The sequence below is a fragment of the Scatophagus argus genome, chromosome 8 (genome assembly GCF_020382885.2).
Source record: "Scatophagus argus isolate fScaArg1 chromosome 8, fScaArg1.pri, whole genome shotgun sequence".
Taxonomy (NCBI): domain Eukaryota; kingdom Metazoa; phylum Chordata; class Actinopteri; family Scatophagidae; genus Scatophagus; species Scatophagus argus.
The window spans coordinates 5,329,266-5,354,010 of NC_058500.1; the positions used below are offsets into that span (position 1 = coordinate 5,329,266).

At 43.3% G+C, this 24,745-nt stretch overlaps 3 protein-coding genes across 6 annotated transcripts; 1 reads left to right on the forward strand and 2 right to left on the reverse strand.

Moving 5' to 3' along the window:
* The first annotated feature begins 77 nt into the window (after positions 1-77).
* Positions 78-8,321, forward strand: cables2a (Cdk5 and Abl enzyme substrate 2a). 2 transcript variants are annotated; one of them, XM_046396462.1, is made up of 9 exons: positions 78-711; positions 1,188-1,280; positions 3,553-3,630; positions 3,794-3,893; positions 3,990-4,158; positions 4,259-4,356; positions 5,583-5,689; positions 5,859-6,063; positions 7,048-8,321. In XM_046396462.1, the coding sequence occupies exons 1-9, from the start codon at positions 158-160 to the stop codon at positions 7,186-7,188; spliced, it is 1,545 nt and encodes a 514-aa protein (XP_046252418.1). In that variant the 5' UTR covers positions 78-157; the 3' UTR covers positions 7,189-8,321. The 2 variants fall into 2 exon arrangements, with proteins under 2 accessions (XP_046252418.1, XP_046252419.1); XM_046396463.1 differs by lacking the exon at positions 3,553-3,630.
* On the reverse strand, positions 8,002-14,488 carry LOC124063129 (proteasomal ubiquitin receptor ADRM1-like). The gene is made up of 10 exons (XM_046396467.1): positions 14,357-14,488; positions 13,621-13,848; positions 13,413-13,529; positions 12,334-12,457; positions 12,129-12,215; positions 11,890-11,992; positions 11,496-11,737; positions 10,512-10,669; positions 9,951-10,053; positions 8,002-9,157 (listed from the first exon to the last, which is right to left on the reverse strand). The coding sequence occupies exons 2-10, from the start codon at positions 13,828-13,830 to the stop codon at positions 9,054-9,056; spliced, it is 1,248 nt and encodes a 415-aa protein (XP_046252423.1). The 5' UTR covers positions 13,831-13,848; positions 14,357-14,488; the 3' UTR covers positions 8,002-9,053.
* Positions 14,489-15,416: 928 nt separating this feature from the next.
* LOC124063128 (oxysterol-binding protein-related protein 2-like) lies at positions 15,417-24,584 on the reverse strand. Of its 3 annotated transcripts, XM_046396465.1 has the most exons (15): positions 24,434-24,584; positions 23,986-24,131; positions 23,786-23,897; positions 23,359-23,434; positions 22,502-22,636; positions 22,143-22,240; positions 21,825-22,007; positions 21,104-21,211; positions 20,929-21,018; positions 20,703-20,829; positions 20,089-20,208; positions 19,169-19,292; positions 18,937-19,027; positions 18,251-18,306; positions 15,417-17,884 (listed from the first exon to the last, which is right to left on the reverse strand). In XM_046396465.1, the coding sequence occupies exons 2-15, from the start codon at positions 24,020-24,022 to the stop codon at positions 17,841-17,843; spliced, it is 1,401 nt and encodes a 466-aa protein (XP_046252421.1). In that variant the 5' UTR covers positions 24,023-24,131; positions 24,434-24,584; the 3' UTR covers positions 15,417-17,840. The 3 variants fall into 3 exon arrangements, with proteins under 3 accessions (XP_046252421.1, XP_046252420.1, XP_046252422.1); XM_046396464.1 differs by having other exon boundaries at positions 15,417-18,306; XM_046396466.1 differs by lacking the exons at positions 23,786-23,897; positions 23,986-24,131; positions 24,434-24,584 and adding an exon at positions 23,536-23,689 and having other exon boundaries at positions 15,417-18,306.
* Positions 24,585-24,745: the final 161 nt, after the last annotated feature.

Below are 24,745 nucleotides of genomic sequence, written 5' to 3' on the forward strand. Positions count from 1 at the left end.
TATGTCTATTATCCAATCACCTACGAGAATGTGCACGGTTTAAGTCCCAGAATCACCCTACAGCCAATCAGCACAAAGAAGGGCGGGGCCATCGGGCTGGTACCAGTCACTCGTTGCCTTTACGTTCAGCGAGGCAAGAAATACATTTCAAACTAGAATGGCGACCGCTTACTGCGGTCTGCAGTCTACTGGCCGTAACAGCAAACCAACGAAGGCACACCGAGAGCTCCGGAGGAAAGCGAAGGATTCATCAAGGAGACAAGCAGCTTTGTTGTTCCTCAATAATATTTCACTTGACGGACGGCCCCAGTGTCAGCTCAGCGATGGAAATACCGACCAAAAAGCCGCCGAGGAGCACCGACTCAGGGACAGAGACGACGGCGACGCGGTCGAGCCCCAGCCGGTGGATAGTCAAAGACCGGTCTCCCAGGTGACAGAACCCGCTGCGGCCGGTAGTGGCTCGTCCTCCAGTTTTGCAGGGGTGGTCAGTCCCACCCGACCTTCTTTGGTAATGTCTCCAGGACTTGCCGGGCCAAATTCTGTGGGTGCCAACGAAGTATTTTTGGAGGATGGCAGTGCGGCAGAGACGCTAACCCCGGACACCCCTATGTCTCCTGTGCCCACCGGACACCAGCACTGCTCCCGTGTGAGGTCCATGCCCGCCGCCCTGAGCCCGGTCCCGGCTGGTAATTCCCTGGATTCACGGCAGAGGTGAGCATATTAGTGGTCGGTGTCTCAACATGGGCCTGTAAAAGGGGTACCGGCTTCCGCATGAAAATGAAACCAGCAGGTACAACGAGAAGGCTTCACTTTCAGTCTTATTCTTCGTTGGTAAAAACAACCTCCAGCATTTCCTGTGGCGTCACCTTTCTAACCCATTCAACATGTACGATAGGTTAAGTACAAATAGTGAAATTCTAAATACTATGGCTGTAGAGATGGAAGATGAAATGTTATCCTGGGTTTACAGTTGGGTTGTTTCACTGCACACTCTTGCTGGGTGTCCTGTGTTATTGGTCTCTTGGATATGAATCACAGCTTAAAACTCTTGCATCGGTTCAGTTGTGAGTGTTGGATTTAGACTGTGCTGTGAGAGCCCAGATTACCGAGGGAGCCATATCATGTGAAGGCCCTTTGTTTGGACGTTAATGAAGCGACCTTTTGTGTATTTCTCGATCTCCATTCAGGCTGAGGAATGTCTCTGGTTCTCCTGGACCCAAGGTGCCAAAGAAAGTCCACTTCATCAAGAGTATGAGGCAGTATGATACCAGGGGTTGTAGGTGAGTCACCAAAAGACATTTACATATACAAATATATTTTCATACTGTGTGCACTCGGTAAACCCACAAAGAATTCTTCAGAGAAATGCAATGTTTTATTTAGGATTCTGAAGTCTTTATCGCAAAAGCAGCGTTCATACTTCCCTCGCCAGGCTTGTAATAAGCAGCTTAACTCTGGCAGAGAGGGAGACTTAGTTTGGACTGCATAGGAATAACAGCAGCACAGATGCCGAGTGCTACGGTGAATTTAATCACCCTCGAAGGCTTTGCAAAAGCCAAAATAGATGCAGTGTGGAAATATGACACCCCATTGCGTCAACAGTAAGGAAACCCCAAAGAAACACGGAGCTGAAGTAACACGCCGCTGGCTGGCGTTTCAGCCGGTTGACCAGTTAGAAAACAGGAACGTGGTAATGTTTGGGTCTGTTTATCTGGAATATTCTCTTACTCTGTCTGTAGAGAAAAATAAAACTCTTGTCTTGCGGTTTTTGTTTTGTTTTTTTGCTTTGTTTATGTGTTTTTGCTCCCATTTTTACATTTCACTTTACAGACATTTCATGCCCACATACATGGTAATGTGTCACATGTTTTCTGCTGGTGTGTGCGTGACAGTGATGTAGCAATCTTAGATTACTTCGCAGGTCTGAGTTTCTGTTTCAGTTTCCGGCACATGTTAGAAGCTGAAGCAAATATATCCAAGTTATTAGAGACGTTCAGTACCAAACCCGGTCCACTTCTTCCTCCGGCTTGTTCCGTGTGACCGCCGTACAGGATGCGGTGCTGGCTGGGATGTGGTTGAAAATCAGCAGTGGCTGGTTTCCTGTGAGCCAGTGTCCTACCAGTCGTGCGGGCGTATCACCACAGCGAGCACCTTTTTATCGTGTGAGGCTTTAGGAGAAGTGTTGGCATATCCTACAAAACAGCAGTCTAAAATAGAAATGTTCTGACACAGATTGAAACACCTGAACTTGGGACAACTGGACAACATGTACCACTCACCTTGTGTGGATGTGATGTGATTGCTCTCTTTGTTTCATGGCCTGGCTCAGGTTAAACCCTTTGTAATGCAAGTGTTGGAGGTATTTTCTTCTGTGCTGCTATTGGAACAACCCCCCCACGTTATATAAATGTCAGAATGGGTTTGTGTTGCGTTCATGTCTCCTGCAAGAGTTTTGATGGTATCGATTGGTGTTTTGTGAGGAGCTGAAGACTGAAGAGGTTGTGTGTGCGCAGTGTTCTTAGTTTCCAAAAACACTGTTGTGTTCAGTGGTTGTGGTGCTTAAGTAGACCGTGAGTGGTTTGTTTTCACATTTTTTACAACAGCAGAGTTGTAGTGAATGTGTCCTGCTTTTATTGGTCGCCGTTTCCTGGTTTTACTCAGTCCCGAGCTCCTTAGCCCCAGTTTGTGCCTCAAATGTATTTACATCTCCTTTGAGTAACAGAAAAACATTCGACGTGAAAAATATTGTGTCTGCTGTAGAACTGCTGGATCAATAACGATGGATCAACAGCTATTAGATAATCGAGAATCGTTGAAGTCATTTATGAGGCAAAGATTTGTTTCTTCAGTGTGAAAATCATCTAAATCACAATAAAGAGAGTTTTTTTGGTTTTGTATTTTACTTGTAATTTTCAGAAACAGCAAAACAAAGTGGAGCGTCTCATTCGTGGACACCTCGATTAGCAGATAAAGTGGCTGCTTTGAGGAGAATAACCTCAACAGCAACACTAAATGTTGTTCAGCAGCCTTCTGGGTTTTTCAAAGATGGTCGTTTATATATTTTGCGATCAACACTTGTTTTTGTTATCATCTAAGCTGTTGGTTTGGTCTTGTCAAAAAACAGTGAAAAATATTTGTTTCAGTTTCCCAGAGTCCACTGCCTTCAGTCTTAATTTGTCAGCCCAGAACCTCAAGATACTCAATTAATGATCTATCTGAACTCCATCTGGATATCTGGAGTCGGTCGACTACTCTTATCTCTTGCTCATCTCTCTGACTCGAATGTGATGGTTATACAGGAGAGGCACAAACTGCTCCCAGGTTTCCCTCCTCCTGCCCTGAGCTTTAGACTGATGTCCACATAGCTGTTTGGCTTCAGCGGTGTTACAGATCAACACAGAACTCCGTCTGTGACTGATTTCGCTGTCACCGGAGCCCCAGCACGGACGAGTAGCGTGTGCACAGTAGCTGTTGAGTAGCAGTGACTGTAGTTGTTGCCTGTAGACTGACACACCATCTGTTTTGTCTGCCTGTACTTGCTGTGTCCTGCAGGATCGTGCTGATTTGTGCCAAGCGGTCGCTATATGCTGCTTTCTCAGTGCTGCCCTATGGAGAGAGTGCTCACCTCAGGTACAGAGAAAAGCACCATCCCTAGCAGAGAGCCCCTCGCTTTTATGTTCTCATCCTCCTGCTGTCTGATCCATCATCATCACCATCACCATCTCAGGAAAAGGCACTGTGTGTGAGTGCTTGGTTTGGTGAAAATGACATAAATGTGACTCTTTCTGAACAGTGATTCTAAGCTGGAAGCTCAGAGACAAAGGCTGTCTTCTGTTGTGGCTGCTGACCTGCTTCCTTCCCTGGAGGGCGTGGAGCTGGGATCCTATGGCAAGGTGAATGTCTGCCAGTACTACGATGATGAGCAGAATAACTCCAGTTACTCAGAGGAAAAAAACGTCATCTTTATTTGTCTCAATCTCCCTCCTCAGACGGTGTCATACGCTCAGTTTCTCTACCCGACCAACGCCTTGGTGAGACAGAAGAGCGGCGGAGGGTCAGACGGCTGCACATCGCAGACCCCTCAGTCGCGTTTCCGTGTCAACGGGCAGAGGGGCTTCACGCCGGCTCGTCTGAACGCCGGCGTGACACAGGAACCATGTATGGCCCCAGTTCATGCTGACAGACGCAACAGATACACACCTGCTTTCTCCACTGACCAGAGATTCTTATCACACACCCTGTTTCTTGTGTTTTTCAGGTGTAGAGGAGGTGACGGAGTACGATCCCAACCTGCTCAGTGACCCTCAGTGGCCTTGTGGGAGACACAAGAGGGTTCTGATATTTGCGTCATACGTGGTGAGAGTTTTTCCTTTTCATTCGGAGGGCTTCGATATCGGAGCTCCCGTCGGCTCTCTCCATCGAGCTGATTTCTTACAGAACGCGTAAACGAGAAACCTGGTCTCTGTGATCAGGGGAAGGGGATCATAGCAATGTGGTTTCCACCCGGTTGATCTGCCTTGTATCAAGGTAACGAGGTCTCTAATCAGCTTTGAAAAGTCTGCAGACAAGGAAAGTAACAACAGAGTGGGGGATGAAAGGCGACAACTTTAGATGTAGCACACGTAGCATCTTTGTTTTTGAACTATTTCTGCTCAAAGTGCAGCTAAACCTGCTTTAAAAAGCACTGAATTCACTTCCTCATAAAAGAAGGTATTAAAGTCTTTAAATGTACTCTGCCAGAGTCTTAAAGGCTAATCATGTCGTTGTATCACAGACTGTCGGCAGAACTTAACACATACTTATTGCCGTTCCACAGACCCATAATCTACAAATTAATTAATCCAAGTTTTTTCTAAAATCGTAACTGTTTCTCATTTGTTGATTAATTCATCAATTTTCCTCCGCTTATCTGCAACAATTAGTTCTTATTTAAAGGAAAATTAATCACCAGCTGTTTTGTAGAATCAATTAATCATTTCAGTAATTTTTAAAACAAAAATGTCAAACATTTGCTTCTTAAATGTGAGGATTTGCTGTTCGCCTTCGTTTTTTATGACCGTAAATGAAGCGTCTTTGTGTTTTGGGCTGTTGGTTGGACGATATGCAATCTGAAGAAGTCACTTTGGGTTGTGGGAAATTGTGATTTCTCCCACTTTTCTGACATTCTGAGAGTTACTGCTCAATTAATGACAGAAAGCAACAAATTGCAGCCCTGGTGATAATTTAATAAATCAATAAATTGATAAAATGTTAATAAAATGTTATTGCTGGGAAATGCTGAAAAAATATGATATAACAGTAAATAATTCTACACATCCTGACTGGTTTTCTGTTGTGCTTTGTGTTTGCTGATGATCTGGCATTAAATCGACTTCTGTGTGATATTAAAAAGGCTTTAGATTCAACTTGGTGAACCTTGTCTTTCCCCTGAACTAGCAGACTAACTCAAAGACACATCGCGCTGTGCGAACACGCCGATTGTCTCTTTTCGCTTTGAAAACCTGGGACAGCTGAACAAAAGTGTAAAGCTTTATTGTAGCTATGATTTGCTCACACTTCTGGTTTGTTTTTCATCTCCCCAGACGACCGTTATCGAGTACGTGAAACCGTCTGACCTGAAGAAGGACATGAACGAGACTTTCAAGGAGAAGTTCCCTCACATCAAGCTGACTCTGAGCAAGATCAGAAGGTACAGATATATGATCGGATCTTCCCAGAGCCGCTTAGAGCTTCAGACTTGTTGTGCTCTCTCGTGTCTCTTTGTGTTTTTTTTTTAACCTTAAGTCAAATCACACGGCGCATCGTTTCTCAGAAAACTGATCAGTAAGTGTGATTTCACCCCTCCTTCTCTTCACCAGCCTAAAGAGGGAGATGCGGGCCGTGAGCGAGGAGTTGGGTTTGCAGCCGGTCACCACGGCAATGGCTTTTGTTTACTTCGAGAAGCTGGTGCTGCAGGGTCGCCTCAACAAGCAGAACAGGAAGCTGGTGGCGGCGGCGTGCGTGCTGCTGGCTGCAAAGATCAGCAGTGATCTGAGGAAGCCAGAAGTCAAACAGCTCATTGATGTGAGTCAAGTTTTCCACGGAAACTGTTCTCAGAATACAAACATAAAACAAGGAGAGACGCGTTAACCTCATGCTAATAAACAAGAGTGGAAAAACCTGTAATTCACACCGTGTTCCTAACCAAACATGATTGTCTCTACGCTTCCAATAGGATTGCAAACAAACTCCTCACTGTGCTGTGCAAGTAAAGGCCCCATAGATAAAAACACTCTCATTTAAACTGGTTAATGTTGAAGAAGCTTCATAAAAGGGCTCACTGACTGGATGGGACCTCGTTTTGATATTTATTTCGCAAGCAAATCAAATCTAGACAGCAGACGAGCCACAGACTCTGAACAGCAGCCCACATCAGCTTTCCTGCTGAAGCCTCCTTCCTGTCTGTCTATCTCACAAACACCACATCTTCATCTTCACCTGCATCTTAGCCATCTTAGCTTTTTTTTTTTTTTGAACAAGTAATCAACCAAACGGCCAACAGAGAAAAGTGCAGCGCTAAGGTTTGTTTGCAGGCTAGCCAGCTAATTAGCTGCCCAACTGCAGCACATTAGACGGCGTGTAGATGAACCTGCAGGTGTCACATCTGTCCCAACAGCTGCTGTGGTCTTTACTGTTCAGTGCAACAACACGTTTGTCTGCCCCCGATGTGAAGGCAACAGCGGCGTTTGCTTGCTTTGTCTCTCATTGTACCGTCGGTGCAAAAAGGAGCATCTCTGACGTCTCCTCAAATGCCCCTTTTTCCTTCCTTTATATAATAAAACCAATCAGTAATACACTGGAACGAAGATGTTAATGCTTAAAAGCCACCGCATGTTTTGCTGAGTGCTTTTAATGTGAAGGGGCACCATTAGGAAATGTTCATTTTGCACCCCACTTCACCGCTATTTCAGTGTGTATCATCTGCATCTCTTTAACATTTTTAAGCCTCTTGCCACATCATGAGTCTTTAATCTCTTTTCTGTCTTTTTTTCCCCCCTGAATGAGCAGAAGCTGGAGGAGCGTTTCCGTATCAACAGGCGAGAGTTGATCCCCCTGGAGTTTCCGGTGCTCGTTGCCTTGGAGATGGGACTTTACCTCCCCGAGAGCAAGGTGATGCCGCACTACCGCAGGCTCGTGCAGCAGGGTTAGACTGGACACGGTGAAGTCTGACACTGCAGTGGTTTTGATGAATGACATCAGCAAGTGTGTGTGTGTGTGTGTGGTAAGTAATAAGGACATTGAATCAAAAACGATTAAATGTGTGTGTCTGTGCGCGACCAGTTTATAAGCTGTAGTAAATAATATTCTGGTACTATTTATTTCCGGTCCGTCGTGACTCGGGTCACTCGCCGTATGTGAAGAATAACTAGTTTACACTTGTTGGCACGTTTGTCTCTCTGAATGTGTTCTTAAGCGTTCGTACACGTGATGTCCTGTCATGAGCTCTATGTTAGAGATGTTCAATGAGCACATTAATGGTGCTTTTATTTTTCTTCGTTTTGTTTTTTTTTTTTTTTGTACTGTTATTTTTCGCGGTGACGTTTGTGGGGAAACTCTTTTCCCCACACCTTTCTCAGTGCTATACACAGCCTGTATAGTATTTATTATAAACGAGAGAGAGAACCATACTGTTGATTTATTTTTGTAAATGCCTTTTAAACCCACTGTGACATTGCATCATACTGAGCCATTAGACTGAAACATGATACTGTAGATTTTGGGTGGACAAAATGAGTTTTATTTTTAGTCTTTTATTAGCAAAGGAAGTGGCCTTTTATTTATGATCATTTTATATTTGTGCTCCTCGTCCCACAATAATCCTTCCACCTTCACGTATTTATTTTGTTCTTGAACAGAAAGGCAATATTAGTACGGAAGCTCTGCGCTCACACTGACGTGAAACAGGATTACGACTGCGTGTTATTTATTGTGCGCGTGTTCTTCTTCTTTTCTTTTCTTTCCTTTCTTAAATGCACTGGAGTTTATCTCCGGGCAGTCTCGCTTGTTGTGGTGTCGTTTTTCAGTTCTCAGGAATTTTTACTTTCTCGTGTTTTTGAGCGACTCACAAACTCTAACCCAAAGAGACGCGGTGGACGGTGGCTCCGCCGCCGTCGCTCCATTGTAAGCCAATGGAAGGCGACTGATTGTGCAGAACAGGAAACCCAACCATTGTGACTCGTTAAGGATGCGATTAGATGTAAGAGTTGCTCCTACAAGTGCCAGACGGTATTAACCCCACTGCAGTACTTAAAGCGTGTAGTAAATCGTACAAGCATTGGAAATAAAAAAAAAAGTGCCTGAATGTGTGGCAGTGAAATGGTTAACCCTGGTATTACATCCACCACTGACACTTCTTAAGTTTTGCTGCTGTGGAGATCTTTCAAAAGCTGAGGCTGTTCTTGTCTGGGAAGGATAATCACAGACGTTTTCCAGCGATGGCGGCGATTCAGTTTGTTGTTCTGTGTCTGCAGTGCTGAAAAAATGTGTTACAGTAAACGTCCAAATATTTCTGTGTAACCGCAAGTAACGTCGTATGGTTGCTGTCAAATGGGTGGATATTCAGTGTTTTCATACTGTAAAATGAATGTTTTTGAAATATATTTTCAGACACCAAAAAGTCATTTGAGTCCGTTTTTTTTCCCCCCCAAGTTAACACTCAGTAATTTAAAGTGTGCAACCAGCTGTTTTCACCAGTTCAGGTCTCTCAGAAAACAAACCCACAACAGACGAGCGAGTTTCACGTCGTTTTACTGTTCCCTTTTGTTTCGGACAGACCGACTAGCAGCTGACATGCAGGTAGATATTCTGTATGTTCATTCGGTTAAATCAGTAGCTATTAATTCACCACACTGCTGGAGGATGAACATGATCAGCGAAGGGAGAGTCTATCTTAGCGACAGCTTCTACGTCAGCGACCATAATCTTTATCCTCAGTGTCTAGTAGTTACAAAACGGGAGAAAGCAGCTAAATAAATACATTTAAATAATAATAATAATAATAATGTTAAGAGTTCTTAGTCCAGACTCATGTCTTCATCGTCGTCTTTCTTGTCTTTGGAGTCTCCGTCCTGGTCTGACTTTGTCTCCGTTTCCATGGCTTTGGCAAAAGCTTCCACATCTGCAGGGTCAGAAAGATCAGGATCAATTATTTCCATGATGAGTTTCTTGGTTAATTGTTGAGTGAACAGAACGAAGTCCAGTAAAGTGAGACATTTTCACACTCGCTTATTATTTGCCCATTGAAATTTCCCCGGATGAAAGTCGACATATTAAAATGTCTTTGTTAATTTTGTCCAACACACAAATATCTCAGATTCGCCCCGTTTGCTTGAAAAATGAACATTAAGTGATTGTAAAATTTGGTGCTGAATAATTTTCCATCAACTGACTTAACGTTTCAACTAAACCAGAAACAACAAAAGTTAAAACCTGCAGATTTCACCGACTTAAAACTCTCGCCAAGTCTCAACACCTTTTGTCTGTCGTCCTCATTTTTATGCTTTTTTGCACACTTTTTCAAGCTTGGTGAGTATTTTAAAATCCTCCACTGGAAGTAAAAATTATAATTCTCTACGCCTTTAACAGTGCGTCAAATTTCACCTGATCATATGGTTTGTATGTTAAATGTTAATCTACAAAGTAACCAGCAGCTAAAATATTCCCTCTGACCCCTGGTGAAGTATTCACTTCTAAATAAGTAAAGTACAAGTACCTAAAGATTGTACTTATGTACAGTACTTAGTAAATGTGAGATGTGGTTAGATTCCACTGCTGGTAAAAAGTCACGTCAGCGTTAACCTTGCAGTTTCCTCAGTGACTCACAGCCTCCAGCATAAACATGAAAAGTCGAGTTTTCAAGCAACAAAGCAAACAGTCACGGAGTGTCAGCTTCATGTGGGCAAAACACCGACCTCCTTTGTTAGCCGCGTCCACAGCCTCGGCGGGCAAGCCAAACTGGTTCATTAGAGGCCCTAACTGCCCGGACGCCAGGGCGCTGCTGAACATGCTCATAGCCTGCAGACACACAATAAATACCAAGGATAAGAGCAAATACCACAGCCAGATGACAAATACCAGCAAAAGAGGGCCTCGTAAGCACCAGAACGTTGGATCTCATTTCTCATTTCACTGCTTCTGAGCCCAGAGACATAAAAATGTTTAATGTCAAACTGCTGAGAGGAGTTTGTGTTTTTAACCAGACGTACCGCCTGAAACTGCTTCCACAGGCAACAAACAGGAGGGTAATCTGATTGGTCTGTCGCATGACTGAATTTAAATCTCAAAAACATTGTACACAAGTCTAAAAAACAATTAAAGTCAAATACCAGGGCTGCTATTGAGAGACAAACAAAGAAACACACACACACAAAAAAAACACAACTTTTCACACTGAATTTAAATAATTTTCCTTCACTGAGTTACAAACTGAATGGAAACCACGGAGGGCTGCGGCCGGCAGCGAAGGCTCTCACCTGCTGAAACTGAGGCGAGCTGAGCGTGTTGTGGAGCTCCTCCGAGCTCTGGGGCAGGGACTCTCCGGAGGGCAGGTAGGGCATCAACCTCTGCTGCACCTCAGGGTTGGCCAGGATGGGAGCCATGATCTCAGGTGTCAGGACGCTGGTGAGGTCCACTGCAGGTGACAAACACCACCTCACAGTCTAAATACACATCCTCCACATTTTCTTACTTACACCAAACTAAAATCACTACGTTTTCAGGATAATAAAAACGATATGTTTGCAGAGCGAAGCAGCAATCTTGTCCAGTCTTAATGGTGCTGGTCGGTGATTATGCCCTTTAGATGAACAGTAGGAGTTTGAATATTGTCTTTGACCTGTCTGAACTGACAGCACGACTGACTGAAGTGCTCAACATGAAAGAGGCAGTGATGTAATTTGCAGTATTAACAGTGGATAACTGGATGAGTGGATAAGTTTTAGGTTTTCCTGAGATGATATGATGACGAAGGGGCAAACAAACCAAAAACATCGCCGACATGGAGGCACGAAAACTAACGATGCCTGAACTTCTTTCGTGGCACCTCAACTAATTTAGCGTATTCTTCATTTCTGTCATCCTTCAGACCCATTTTCTCATCTTCCTACTCTGTCAGCATTCAAGGTATTAGATATGAATCTGTGCACAACGTAATAAACAGTGAATCAAAAACTGAATCAAAGCAGCGACACACTGCAGTATGTGCAGCGGGTTCCTGCTTCTGCAACAAGCTGAGCTGATTAAATTGAAATTACACAGTGTTACAGAGTGTGTGGTGTTCACAATGCTAACTGTTGCTCGTCTGTTGCTAACATAATTAGTCAGAATTGCACTTAATTGGTTTAATCATGTATTTTCGCTCTGCTGGCTGTTTACGTTTTTATTTTAAGTCAGTTTTAAGGAGCGTATTTTTCAGTCAGCCTGAAGAAACAACTTCATCTGTACGGTCGGCTGCTCACCTCCCTGACCGCCGGCAGGCACGTTCATGGTGGCCAGGATGCTCTGCAGGTCTCTCAGCTGGATGGGCTGCGTGGGGTTGGCTGCCCCCGCTGCCAGAGAGGACGCAGCAGGGGTGGAGGGGGTGGTGGCTGTCGGGGAGGCTGCTGAGGTGGCGGAGGGAGTGATGGGAGTGGTGGGCACCTGGGAGGAGCCGAGCCGACTGGCAGCAGAGGTAGAGGTGGGGGTGACGGCTGTGGACGGACTGAGAGAAGACGGGGGAGGGGGAACCCTTATGTCAATCCAAGATCACTCATAACCAACATGAGGTACACATCAAATAAGTCCAGAACACAAGGTACAAAGCTACAGACAGAAAGTGTTTTAAAAAAGGTCATTTTAACAGAGCTAAGACACCTTGTGGAGGAGTTACTGGCTGCAGGAACGCTGCTGCTGCTGCTGCTGCTGCTGCTGCCCAGGAGGTTGGCCAAGCCTGGACCAGCCAGAGCCCCGAGACCGCCTGATATGCAGAAAGAGAAAAACACCTACTGATATCCTCCTGAGAGCGTAAAACTGCATTTACAAAGATATTCTCCTCTGCTGTCTGACCAGCATGTTCTCACACTGTCAGCTCTGCACCATGAGAAGGTACGTACCAATCCCACCCAGGCCAGTTGGTCCAATGAGCTGCATCAGCTGGTTGTGGCTCATGTTACCCAGAAGGCTCTGCAGACCGCCCTCCCCTTTACGTGAGGAAAGAACAGGTCACCAGCATAAAATTCAAAGTTTCAGTGTGTTTTCTAATAGCAACTTTCAGGTTTTAGCACAGGAAAACAACCAGGGCATGTGAGCATCTGTTACCTCCCAGAGCAGACAGGTCGTGTCCTCCGCCGCTGCCACTGCCGAGAGCGCCGGGCATGGGCGGGTTGTTGAGATACTCGTTCACTTTACGGCAGTTCTCCTCGTCCTTGTCAGTCTTTGGCTCCTGAGATCACAAACACAAAGGCGAGAGAGGTTTCATGTAGCTAATGGTTAACGACTCACTGGTGATGAGAGCTACACGGTTTTACTACACGGTGTACTGATATGGTTTTACTGTTAAGAATAAGCAGACTTCCTGCAGTCCTGCGTTAATCTAAACTTAATATAAATTTGACAGTTATTTGGATTTTCAGCTATTTAAGAGATAAAACTTATAAACGATAATAGGTTTCTGTATTTACAACATTTGTGAGCCATGAACTTCTGGTAAACACTTGCTGACGTCTTGCTTCCTCACAGAATGTTTTGTTTGCTTCCCGTCTTTCAGGGAATCACTGCGGCGAACAATGCGTTGAGCGTAAACGTCACTGAGTAGCTGGCTCGGGTATAAACAAAGATTTACCCATTCGGGGTACACATTACGTGCTCTGTGGTCGTATTTACAGCAGCAGGATGGTGTGTGTGGGATTGTATTAAAATAATCGATTGAGAGTCGATGATCATCATAACGAAGGAACGAACGTGTCACAAGTTTAACAGTCAGGCTCACTGATGAGAGCCTGACGGAACAGAGGAATTGAAATGCTGATTTTGGTAAGAAACCTCTCAAATATTTGCAGCTTTATCTTTTAATTTCTCATGTAAAACCTGCTGTGTCTGCCACAATGCAACTACTGCATTTTCTTTTGCTTCAAAATTTGCTGACAACAGCCCACAGTGACACTTCTGTAGAGCATCCCAGGTGGTTTTTGCATAGGGCTTAAATGTATGTTTGAATGAAAGACAATAGTTGTGCTCGGAGACAATTAAACTGCAGTATTATGTACCTGCATAACAAAGCTTTATCTCTTTAACTGAGTTATCTCAAGGAAATTCAGATAAAATTGAGATAACCTTGACCTGGATGAATGAGAATATTCGCAGGCCTCTTTAACTGAGAAAACTATCCAGCTGCAAACCTGCATCCAGAAGAAGAGTCTTTTGGAGCCAGCTTTGAACTTCAACACATAAACTCGTCCAGTGGTGCACTGGTTCACCCGTTTGAACTCACAGTCATCAGGGAAGATGATCAGGTCCTAAATGAGGACATTAAAAATGGTAAATGTTTATTTTTTAAAAAGTCTAACACAGGCAAAGCCAATATTTCTTACAAGCTGTGTCACCTACATCGTCCACGTTCCCGGTCGTCCTGTCCTTCCAGCAGAAGTGGATGAGGGAGTCGTCGGTCTGCTGGATGTACACCTGGCCTTTGCGTTTGTCAGGGGTCACCGTGCTGCCCTTCATGGTCATCTTACCTGCCCGAAACTCCACCAGGTACTTGCTGGAGGAGCCGCGGGACCCAGACACCATGCTGGGGAACAAAGCTCCAGAGGCCATGATGGGAAGGACAGACTGCTGCAGGGACAGAGAAGGAGGAAGGCTTCAGCAGGTGATACTCAGAAACACATGGGCTTTGACCAAAACACACAAATGAAGAAAGCTGCTCAGTCAGTCCACTATGCTTAACATGTTATCCAGCAGCACATCATTCTGTACATGTTTTTAGCCTGCTACTAGCATATTTAATACATAAGATATTCTTTTCCTAACCTTCCAGGAACAATGGGACTCTCCTAGACTGACATGAAAACAACAATCTGGCTAGATAACATGATAAAGAAGCAAATTTGAAACGGATCACAGGGTTGGATCAAAACTCATCCCGGTGTTCCCCAACATCCACTGGAGCAGCAGCCACAGTAGCCACAGATGACTCTGCAACATGTAGCAAGCTGCGTGTTTTCCGCTCAGTGCGGTCTCGACAGAGCCACAGCGTTACGTTTCACGCACCAGGACTAACCACACATCCGGTTTCTGAGTTACGAATTTAAAACATTAAAAAAAATAAGCTTGTTATACTCACATTTAGTCACTGAAATATCGTTTAGCCCGAGAGCAGTTAAACAAACAGAGGATGATGATGATTGGCTGGCTGCCGCCGGTGCTTCACTGTGATTGGTGGATCAGTATATCAGTCATGAGGGCTTTAAATCCACTGCGCATGTTCGGTAGAGATGGCACAATACAAATAGTCTGTTTACTGTATGGAACATGTATGTTCAGTGCTTTTTACATAGACATGGATTTAATACATTTTGTATATACAGCAAATATTAATATTTTATAAAACCTTAGTCCATAAAAGGTTTAATTGTAACATGTGCCTTTTTAATAGTAATAATTAATAATAGTAGTTAAAGTAGGTTATGCACAACTTTGTCTACAATTTGAAAAAATGTTTTTAATTAGATTGCACAACATATCTTTTGAAAATGTCTGCAGAGATTAGTCACGACATTTATACAAACATTAAAACTTTTTTTTTTTTTTTTTTACAATTTACAGAAACACTGATATAAGCTGTATAAGTCAGCCATTGTTGCTTTATAGATATGTTTACATTAAAAAACATTTTTTTCCAAATTAACTGCATGTACCTAACAGCTCCATGTTTATTTTTACCCAAATTCTTTGTATGTCTGTTTGTATCTTGTCAAATTTAAAAACTTTCTGTGTGAAACTAGAAATACTTGGCCTATGAAGCACATTTTGATTTTGAAGTAGAAAGGATTAAGACTAAGCTGAGGTATTCGGCCTTAGAAATTTCAATCAAATTTCCACAAACCAACTATGAAAATAGTGGTCAGGGCAGCTGGATCTAAATTACAGTTGCTTTTTACAGTAGAGACCCTATAGCTTTGATTGTTTCTTTGGAGTAATATTAGGTAAAGGTTTTTTTTTTTTAAGAAACAACCAAAAAAATAGTAAACAAAACAAACAAACAAATAAAACAATAACATGTCCCATAAGTTATTGTGTGACCTTGGGAACCACTGGTATAAATCACACACACATACGGGTCTCATAAGATGCTGTTTAAGGGTGAAGCTGAGCTCATAAAAGCAAAATCTGACAGCGCTGGGTAGCTTCCATAGTCCATAATTTATTTGTCAAATATGTCACGTATGCATATGGAGGCGTGTGGGTAACAGAATGAAGAGGGGAAAACACAAGATGAACGAACTTACAATGTAAACATTTTCAAATAGATGCTAGACAAAACGAGAGGGTAAAGAGTACGTGAATCAGGAGAACCATCAGACTGAACCTGCACCTCTGAGTGTCTGAGGGGCCTCACAAAGTGCTTTGAATTGAGTCTAAAGTGGAGAGCAGCTGGGAGGTGGGGTGGGGGTGCAGTCATGATGTGGGTTATTTCACTATGCAATATGTGCAATGGACTGTGAGCCTTCAGATGTGCAGTCTATGCAAAGTTAGTGCTCACAAACAAAAAAAATAAAATCTCTATTCTGTAACAACCGCACTGCCGTACGCATGTAAGCCTTATATCATGAGCACACAGCATTCATTATCTGGTGCCTCTGTAGTGTCTGAAGCACACACTGGCTACTAGCTAAACAGGAGTTAGTGTTTTATTTTTAATTTTCACATTTCAGGAGGGCAGACTGGGTGGATCAGTTTGCATAGGATTACAATGGCTACAGCGTCCTGCCTTGTGTGCTGCTGCCGCGTCCGACAAAGCAGCTCTATTGGTGGAAAAACGACCGGTAAGTTTGAGAACATTCAGTTAAGTTTGAAGTGTGAAGCAAGTTTCCCACAGTCAGGAGTCATTATGACACAGCTTTCAGTTTGCAAGGAACAGTTCGTCCCAAAATCCAAATTCTTTCTCTCATGTGTAATTCTGTTTATCCATCCAGATTGTTTGGTCTGAGTTTTGGACATATCAGCTGCAGAGATGTCCGTATTCTCTCTAATATAATGAAACTGGGTGGCACTTTGATTGCAGCAAAACTCAACGGCAGAGATGCTTTCCAGGAATCACAACCCGATTACTCAGGATAATCCACGGAACTTCTCGTGAGCAGTTTCGTGTAGGAACTACTTTCTTTTCGTATCACGTTGCAGAAGGGATGTAAACATTAATTACTGAGTCCTCCTCGGCTGAGTTTTTAAAGTGTGTGTTTTTTTTAATTTTTTTTAAGCTTAAAGCACTGCAAGCCATCTAGTTACATCATATTAGAAAGGAATCAGACATCTCCAGAGCCGAAATCTCCAAAACTCTCCCACACCAAAACAATCTAGATGGATGAATTGCACTGAAGAGGAAAAAAAATGTGTTCTTGATATCAGGGGGGACTGTCCCTTTAAACCTGAGCTATTCAGCTGTGAGGCGTGAGTCTCGTCTTTCCTAAAAACTGACACTCTGTTTCAGGGTCATAAGTCAGTCAAAAACACACGAAACATTTTTAGACTCAGCATCACTTAGCACTTTCTGCATTAACTCACAAAATAAACATCCAAAACTCCGTTTAGAAACCATATCCTAATTTATATCACCTGCCTGAGAAACATCACATTTTTAAAATTTCTTCGGTATGAAAATAATGCAGGGATAGTTACCTGTGCATCAGTGGACCAGTTTGCATATTCAGAATGAGTCAACTCTGTGGAGTCGGCGGATTCGAACATCTGGATGCTGAATACACAGGACACACTGCAGACAGGAAGTGCTTACAGCTGATTCAGGATATGCTTAACGGTGACCACTTGCCAAAATGTAAACAAATACAGGCTAAAAAAAAACATGGTTCTTTTGTAGCCCAAAGCTTACAACCTATCGGACTCCATGGCAGCCTTATATTTCCTGTTCACATCCCTCAAATGATGGAATTCGTAGTTCTAAAACTTAGTGCAGGATTATGCACCAAATCAAAGTCACACGAGAAGTAATAATAATGGGATTATAATTGTTTTGACTGAGGCTCAAAATGTTCCATCAACATGGTAGTTGTAGTGTCAGACTGTAAAAACCTCCCGCTTTGAACCAACACGCTCTGTATCCCTTTGCTGTTCTAGCATTTCACGCAAATGCATTTACACTGTACATACTCAGTGCACAAAAGGTTTTTATGGCTTTAACTTGTGTAAATAACCATCTTGGTGGCCATGCATGCACCAATTATTATACACATCATCTATGTTAGAGTGGACAACAATATAATGTACCAACAACGTCCGTTTACTTCGATACCAGTAAACATGGTTATAAGCAGCTTTCATCTATACTGTAAGTCTCTATTCACAGGATCACACGGGTGACGTTTTCAGGATGTTTTACAGCTAACTAAAACAGACAATCAACATTCAAATAGTTTCTATATAAAGGTAACTGATGTGTTTAAATAACCCCTGATATCTGAATGCAACCGGACAGAAGTGTGTGGTATGACTACTATGGCTGAGTACCTGTACTACAACTGAACGTATCCTCTAGAGCTTTGTGTCCTGCAGCAGCATGGTCTCATACACACACACACACACACACTCACTCACTCACACACCCACACACACACACACACATCTGGTTTAAAACCTGCAAAAGGTGAGTAACATACATGTGGACTGTTATTGTCAGAATCATGATTAGGGCATATAAAGTTGAAGATGTTCGATGTGAAAACGTTCAGTGACTCTAAAATTCTCCTTAACATAACATTTCTCCTGTGCACAAGGTTCACAGTCATAATCTGATAAACTGGTCTGATGACATTTTGATATCAGCTTTTTTCGCTGATTCACACACAGACGGTACCAGTGAGCGCCTGAACGTCACAGAGACACAAATCTTAGATGCTGAGACATAAAAGTGAATCCTATCAGACAGGAGATCTTCACGCCGAGCACCTGCTGCGTCAATAAATGTTGGGGCAGTCAGTGTAATTCCTGTCAAAGTATCCACCTGTGTACAGCCAATCCTCAGCTCCTGTATGAGGGTTCATTCCCAGCTGAAACCACCTGTAGAGACAGGAAACACGCAGGACCTGTTTTTAATTACGGGTTTAAAGTAATATTGCATAATGTGAGCAATGCAGCCGTTTTCAGTTTTATGTTTAAATTATGAGCCGAGGAAATTTTCTGCATTCTGCTGGGAGACAAGACAGATTTACCAGCAGAAATCCTCATGCGACATTTCTGCCTTCAGTGATGTGCTAAAATGTAGTTTGTTTTGTTTGTTTAGTTGTGTCTCTTGGTCAGTTTGCTCACATGTTGTATGTAAGGCTTTCTGCTGCTCGTACAACAGGCATGAGCGGAAATTGAAAACATCAAGAAAATTCTATTACAGTTCAATTCTTTTTTTTAAATTAATAATTTTAATTAAAGTTTTTCCACCACATTGTGTGAGAGATAATTTTCATAGATGGATCTGAGATGAGAAGAATCTAATCAATTAAACTTGTTTGTTTTCTCTCTGTGTCTTTAAATTTATCTGACAGCATCCAATACACACTAGTGATAAGGAAACGTTACCATCAAATTCTCATCGAATTTATTTGTGTACAGGTTGCACGTCCGAGAGGGGCTTCATTTGTAAGAAATACAAAGAAAATAAGAAAATTTGCAATCCAAAACCTGAAAAACACACACCTGGTCGTCCACTCCTCGTCATCCTTGGAGCGTTCCCTGCGTGAGGCCCTTTGTTTCTCCTCTAATCGCTCTTTCTCTCTACTTGCCGCGTCTACAAAAACATGCAGAAGCCATTACAGACTGAAGTGGGGAGTCCTGCCGATGCACGACACGTGTGTCAGAACACTTTTTCACTTGTCTCACTTGTATTAAAGCCAGAAGCTTTGTGTTTTTTACGCGAGGCTGGTCTTACCTATGTCTCCATTTTCCATGGCTCTGATGTCGGGCCTGAGCCGGCAGTCTGTCGGTGCCAGCAGTCTCTCCGTGCCAGGCTCCAGCTCGTTCAGTGTCATGGCAAAACTGGTGAAGTTATACATCTGCACAGGAGGTAGATGAGCACGAAATGAATCTTAGTATATTTTGCTGTGACACATGTAACACATCTGTCTCTGCCTCCACTCCGACGGACTGAATGGAGGCGAAGAGGAGGGACCGATGGACCGGTTCTGCGGGAACATATCAGAATCTTCACGTCATGTAGGCCTCGTGATGAAAATCCTGCAGCCAGCGATAGTAACTGCAGTGACAACATAGGAAGACACGCTTCGCTGTGGTCAGCGCTCGGTTCAGTTTGTCATTGGCTAAGAAACGGCCTGTTCGTCCACGTTCCGTAGCCTGGAGACAATGGGACCACTATGGCGTTTTAGCAGCACGTAGAGAAACTGTCTCACATGTTGATCTTATCGGCTCTTCTGACCAGCCTTTACAGAGACCACCGATCAGACTACGTATGATGAATATCAGCCTATAATGATCGGCGGCTCATCAGATCAGAGCCTCCTTAAAAGGTCATGGCGAACTTTGACCAACAAATTCTAAACGGCTCACTGCTAAATGTGAAAAAAATTCCTTTCAGGTGCTCCTGACATATCACGCTCACAAGAAGGGGACGGACAACCCGAGAACGAAATGTCTCCAGCCACTGCGATGGCCAGACAGTAACACAAATTCAGCTTCGCAAATGTTTTATGAGTGTAAATCGGACATACATGGAAACTTTGCCTGCTTTAACTGAGTAGCATGTATGTGTGTGTGCAAGAGAGAGAGAGAGAGAGAGAGAGAGAGAGAGAGAGAGAGAGAGAAAGAGAGAGAGAAAGAGAGAGAGATATTGACCTGTGCTGAGTGAGCAGGCCGCGGCGTTATCCTCCACAGTAAGGCACTTCCTGGTATCACAGTCACGGTCTCTTGAACTTCTGGCATGTCATCTGCTTCCTCACCTTCACAACTATGTTCCTACACACACACACACACACACATAAATATCATCAGACATGGACTAACCAGGATAAAGCTTATAGTACGTACAGCATATGTGCAAACAGGTGATTCACAGAACTACGGTTGCCACAAATTCAACACGTCTCTCAAGCAACAATGCATGTCATTGCAAGACATTATGGGTCAGTGCTGGCAATGAACTAATCATACACTACACTTTGAACATAACTTGAACTAGACAACAGCAGTAGCACACTACAGATACCAAATACACTTTTACCTTACCTTCCACTAATGCCACTGCATGTTACCGTGAAAGGAAAAGATACCATTTGAGAAACAATTTTAGAGCGATGAGTGAAATTTACAGGTTACTTCACGTTGTAAGACAGATAAAACACGTCAAAGACAAACGACAACCGAGCAGCATTTAATCTCAGTGGAAGATCACTTTGCTCATCAGATTTTAGTAAAAAACAGAATCTACAGAAACTCTGAGCATCACTCACCGGTTTCAGCTTTTTGGAGTCTCCTGCTGTCTTCTTGTCTGACTTCTTGTATGAGTCGTAGACCTTGGGGTCCACACTGTACATGCACTCCGTCCACTTCCCATAAATCACTCGTCGCTTCTTCTTACTGGATCCACGGCAGAGAAGACACGAAGACATCAGTTCAGAGACGTGACTCAAACCAGCTGGTTGTTGCTGTTAACAGCCGCTGTGGTCGAGTTCTTACCTTTTGTCCTGGATGTGACCTTCGACTTTGTGCAGCTCCTTCCCAAACATGCCACACGCTTTGAAGTTCAACACGCACTTATCTCCTGTGCTGATAAATTCAATGAAAAATAAATGTCAACCAATCATCTGCACCGACCGGTTGAAACCTTGCAGTTAGGAACTTGTCACCTTACCTGTGGTTGACTATCTCCACGGTTCCATATTGCTCAATCCAGAGTTTCCCCAAAATGATATTATGTACACAACACATGGGGTTTGTCCACGTGTACGCTTCTTTATGTCTGTAAGAAAGCACATGAATCTTAAAGGAAAAGTTCAACATTTTAGGAAACACCCACATTCACTTTCTTACCAATATTTACATGATACCATGTCATATCAATATGAAGCTGTTAAATATGAACAGTCTGTTAAATGTGAAGCTGGGGTCAGCAAACAGTTTGCTCAGCTTAGCATGCAGAAAGAGGGAGGAACCGCTGGTTTGTAAAATCTAATCACAAGCACCTCTAAAGCTCAAAAATAAACATGTTACGTGTCATTCATTTAGTATGTACTAAAGTTGTGTACAAAAGACTTAAACAAAAGTCGTTTAACTGGCGGTATAATATATATATATATATATATTAACATGCGGTAAGCACTAGGGAGCTAAGAGTTGGACAGATTTAGCCCAACTGTTTCCCCATTTTCAGTCTTCATGCTAAGTTAGGCTAACCGACTGCTGTATCAAAGTGGTATCAAGTTTTGGTGTAAATACTCAAGGAAAAAGCCATATACTCATATGAAAAACAGAGTACTAACAAATAATAAAATCTAACAAATGCAGCTAAAAGCACAACAGCAGCAAAGCTAATCAAAGTGAGCGAGCATGCGGGTGTTAACACGTATACTCACTTCAGGAGCTCCAGCGTCATCGTGCCTTTGGGCTCGGCCTCCACACTTTTGCCCCAGAACTTGAGTTTCGGATAGATGGAGCCATGAAACTCGAACTCTTGTTTCAGAGACTCAGCGTGGAAGGCACTGACAGGTGGGTGGTGGCTCACCTGCTCTGAGATCAACCTGTATCCTTCATCCTCCCTTAAAAACAAAACAAAAAAACATTACTCGGAACTCACATATAAAGTTAATGAATTTGGTAGATTTATGTCCATCTAACATCAAGACAAAACTGTTTTAAATGCAATTTAAACTTCCGCTAGCTTCTTCAAATACCTTATGAGCTCATACGTCTCCCCCAGTAAAGGATTAAATGGCTTTCCAGTCCTTTCCCATTGAGATGCTACAGCCGAAACAGCAAACGCAGCAACAACCTGTGACACAGAAACGGAGTGAAGCACCACCAAACAGACCCAGTCCCAAAAGCTTCTCAAATGTGGTGATTTTATTATGCAATCAAAGCACATCTTTGTGTTGGTCAAACTATTTTAAGATGTCACTTAGTTTCATGAGAAAATGTATCCTTCATTTTCACAGTTTCCTGACATTTAAAGGACTGAATGATTTGGTAGGTTAATCAGTAAAGAAAATCAAGCCCTGGCAAAAACTTCATTTCTGACCATCTTTATCTCTACCTGCATGCGGTCTATCGAGTCAGGCAAACTGCAGGCCTTGTGGATGAGGTGAGTGTGTTCCATGTACTCCGAGATTCTCTGGAGAAAGCTCAGCGGCTCGTTGAACACGACCGGCATCGCTATTTTGGACAGCTCCTGTAACAGCACATGAAGACACCAAGGAGCAGAGCAGATGAGTGAGCTCAGATTCAAGATCAGATTCAACGTGTGACGCCCTTGGGGCAGTCGTGGATCAGCGGTTAGGGTGTCGGACCCGTAACCGGTGGATCGCTGGTTCGATTCCCTGTCCCGGTGTCCATGGCTGAGGTACCCTTGAGCAAGGTACCTAACCCCCACTGCCCTGGGTTTGCTGTGTGTGTGTGCACGTCACTTGGGTGGGTTAAATGCAGAGCACAAATTTCATTGGAGTGAGTTCCCTCCAATGACAAAATATGTCACTTTCATCTTTACTCGAGCAACTCATGCACCATACATTTATGCAACAACAACAACAACACTCTGTCTCTTCACTGCAGGTGTGACAGAACTTATACTTGTTATATTCATTGCGCTCTGATGTTCACTTGAGATATTTTGGCTCTTCCAGATAGCTGCAAAACAAAGCAATTCCCCAGCCAATTACAGCCAGTTGGGCAGAGAAAACAGCAGAGTTCAGTCATGATGAAAGGTGAAACATGTTAGTGTTCAATTATTCACGAAAATAAAGATCACTCAAGACCCTGAATCCGACTACAGCTTGTTTGTACTGAATTTGGTGTAAGATCCAGATTAAATTGTCTGAGTGGCTGCACAGAATTACCCGCTTTGCATAACTTTCTGTTCTCTCGTAGTTTGGTGAAGAAGCAGGTAGGACTCACCATGCCGATGCATTTCTTCAGTATACTCCAAACACTGAAATTGTTTCTGGAGATCATTTCAGCTGGCAGGGATTTCCTGGTGCACATTTTTTAAAAAGAAAAAAAAAAGATGTGAAATCAAATTAAAAACTTAACTAACTCATACAGCCAGTCATCACAGAACACAATGTACCACACCAAAATCTGAATGCTCAGTTGAAAATTGTTAGTCACGTCTGGCTGTGTTAGCAGTAACTCCAGACGCTCTGCAGAGGAGGGGCATGGCTAGCAGCATAAAAATGTGGTTGCACTGGTCTCATTTGCTTTCACGTGTGTGTGTGAAGGGGGGGGGGGTGCCTGCGTGATGAAACTCTCAAACCCCTCACAAGACAAATGTGGCCATGTGCTAACATGCACACATACAGTACAGGCACGCATGATTCCCCACCTGCGCTCCCAGACTCCATTCTCATGCGTGGCGCTGCCGTCAGTCACCTGCTTACTGTCAAACACCAGGGCATCCTTAAAACTGACCTCACAGGAATCGTCCGACTCCAGCCCTGATGGAGACAAGCGGAGGGTGAGGGAAGGAAGGGCACAAGAAGCAAGCACAATTCAAAACATAAGACCTCTGTCAGCCTGTCTCACCTGTCTCAGCGTCGTAAAACTCTTCTTCGCTGTTCATTCTGAGCACAGAAAGTAACTATGCGTTACTCAGAAGTCATGTTGCCACCATCGGCCTGTCCCTGCTGCACAGCCTCTCTCCAAGCATCACAGACAGCCAAACACACAACCTGCAACAGTACAGACTTGTTACACCAAGCGGGGCAGCCGGACGTGGTCGTTAAAGTCAAACATTACTTCGCGCATGCTATGAATATGAAAAGAAAAATCTTTTCTGTTGTAGCTTGCTGTCAGTAGCTCTGTTCCCCAAAGAGCCTTAGCAGTCAGTTAGCTAGCTATCCGGGTAACTAGCCGTTAGCATCGCTGCTGCCCTGAGTTGAAACATTATATGGAGGTCGGGCAGCAGAGATAAGCTAACACGGTCAACACAGAAAATGACACGGATATTTAAACACAGCTCAGTTAAATGTACCTGTGAATTAAGGTCAAATTACTGCGCTAGTAACGTAAACAATCGAAGAGTACACTGCCTCTGGAACAGGGCGGAAATAGACGGCAAGGACACCCTGACTGACAGGTCCAACAGCCAATCACATCACAGCCCGGAGCGGCCTAGAAATAGAAGTCAAAGAGCAGCAGTTATTTTCGACACAAATAATAATGAATAATATTATAAATAATAAAACTAATTTAGACTAGAATGACGTGACACATTCAGTTTGGGTTAATGTATGGGTTATTATTGTATATTACCTGAATTCCAATTTTATTTTATTTTTGTTTT

Coding starts and splice junctions, on each gene's coding strand:
- LOC124063128 (XM_046396464.1), bottom strand. CDS start 24,022: ATGAACAGCGAAGAAGAGTTTTACGACGCTGAGACAG. Junction 22,241..22,501: donor ACTCGATAGACCGCATGCAG/GTAGAGATAAAG, acceptor TCTGTGTCACAG/GTTGTTGCTGCGTTTGCTGT. Junction 19,293..20,088: donor GGCCTGCTCACTCAGCACAG/GTCAATATCTCT, acceptor CCTCCTGTGCAG/ATGTATAACTTCACCAGTTT.
- LOC124063129 (XM_046396467.1), bottom strand. CDS start 13,830: ATGGCCTCTGGAGCTTTGTTCCCCAGCATGGTGTCTGGGTCCCGCGGC. Junction 13,530..13,620: donor CGACCGGGAACGTGGACGAT/GTAGGTGACACA, acceptor GTCCTCATTTAG/GACCTGATCATCTTCCCTGA. Junction 11,738..11,889: donor GCCAGTAACTCCTCCACAAG/GTGTCTTAGCTC, acceptor GTCTTCTCTCAG/TCCGTCCACAGCCGTCACCC.
- cables2a (XM_046396462.1), top strand. CDS start 158: ATGGCGACCGCTTACTGCGGTCTGCAGTCTACTGGCCGTAACAGCAAA. Junction 712..1,187: donor TCCCTGGATTCACGGCAGAG/GTGAGCATATTA, acceptor ATCTCCATTCAG/GCTGAGGAATGTCTCTGGTT. Junction 3,631..3,793: donor GGAGAGAGTGCTCACCTCAG/GTACAGAGAAAA, acceptor CTTTCTGAACAG/TGATTCTAAGCTGGAAGCTC.